General features: G+C 55.4%; 1 protein-coding gene across 1 annotated transcript in view; it reads right to left on the reverse strand.

The window, feature by feature from the left end:
* The window catches only part of LOC104413216 (liprin-alpha-2-like), a gene marked incomplete at its 3' end in the record, with an annotated part of 14,742 nt that extends 13,741 nt beyond the window's left edge, over positions 1 to 1,001 (reverse strand). The window contains exon 1 of the mRNA XM_010024148.1: positions 955 to 1,001. Within this exon, the coding sequence (XP_010022450.1) occupies positions 955 to 1,001 (47 nt within the window). The remainder of the gene's footprint in view (positions 1 to 954) is intronic.
* Positions 1,002 to 1,432: the final 431 nt, after the last annotated feature.

Consider the following 1,432-nt stretch of genomic DNA (forward strand, 5'->3'; position numbering starts at 1 on the left):
GAATAGCTGGTCAGACCCTGGGCTGAGTGCCCCAGCAAGGCTGATAAGCTCTCAAACTAAGCAGGGACACCTATAAATGGATTAGAAAGTGAAGGAGAGGTGCCTAATCTTCAATCAAAGGATGGATGCTGAGACACAGCCCTGGAGCCCTCAGGAGCCTGCGGGAAGCCCAGTAGCCTGGGAAGGGGCTCTTTGGATTAGAACCACTCAAAGCACAGGGCTGGGCTCAGCCCCAAGCCCTGGGACAGGCAAAGGAGGGATCAGGGAGGGAGACCCAGAGCACCACGACAGGGTATTGAAATGGAGTGTTGTGGCTCAGGGCTTGGATCTTCAGGCAGCACCAGGTATATTCAGTGCTTTCCCCCTTTAATGGGTTCTGGGTCTTCCCCCTTGGCTGCATCATTGAGGAAGGCACAGGGAAGAGCTGGAGTGAGGCCAGAAGCAGCTACATAGAAATGGCTGGGAAAGCAAGGAGAGGTTTAGGAAGGTCAGGGGAGAAGGCTCATAGCATGAAGAAGCTGAACTGCAAAAGTGCTCAGCCCAGAGCCATCTTCTGCCTCCAAAGCAAGGAAAATTCCCCTGTTTGTGGCAGGAGTGTGGCTGCTGCTCCAACACACCTGAGCCTTGGGAACAAACTGCCTCCAGCTGCAGCATTAAAGGCATTTCATACAATGATAGACTCAGACTGGTTTGGGTTGAAAAGGAGCTTAAAGCTCATCCAGTTCAACCCCCTGCCATGGGCAGGAACACCTTCCCCACTAGAGCAGGTTGCTCCAAGCCCCTGTGTCCAACCTGGCCTTGAACACTGCCAGGGATGGGGCATTTCAGAGTTAACATCTGGAGTTAACACTGGAAAAAAGCAGCGTGAATATAGGCCCCTCAGCAGCTCCAGGCAGGGAGAAAACACTCCCTGGGTAAGAGCCCTCGAGATTTTGGGGAAGGATGGAGGGATCTGGTGGCTTGGTGTTGACATGTTGGAGCTGGTCTCGCTCCGACGACATCAGGGCACTGAGATGCTGGGTTCCTGCTTGCTCTGCTGTGTGATGCTCCTCCCTGAGTAATCCTGGCTGGAAATACACATCCCAGCTGCATGTGGAGAGGGGAGGACACCAGTTCTCCTGCAGAGCCACGGTGCTGCAGCAGGGAGGTGCAGGACATGCCACTGCCCTGCCTGCTGCAGAGGGTGGGTGATGGTCGAAGCCCTGGGTTTACCCAGTGGGATTTAGTCTCTGTAATCCCACGATGAACACAGGGGTTGTGGTTATCCCCTCTGCTGTGCTTTAGGGCTTCCCCATAATCCTGCACCTCTCCTGGGACACAGGGAGGAGCGGGGGTGGTGGTTCTGCCAGTTCCCAGCACGGACAGACGGATGCTGGGGCTCCAACTGCTGCCTTCCCATCGTGGCATCCTTCCACGTCCCCTCCATGGCACG

Source organism: Nestor notabilis, unplaced genomic scaffold (genome assembly GCF_000696875.1).
Source record: "Nestor notabilis isolate BGI_N333 unplaced genomic scaffold, ASM69687v1 scaffold19080, whole genome shotgun sequence".
NCBI classification, from domain to species: Eukaryota; Metazoa; Chordata; class Aves; order Psittaciformes; family Psittacidae; genus Nestor; species Nestor notabilis.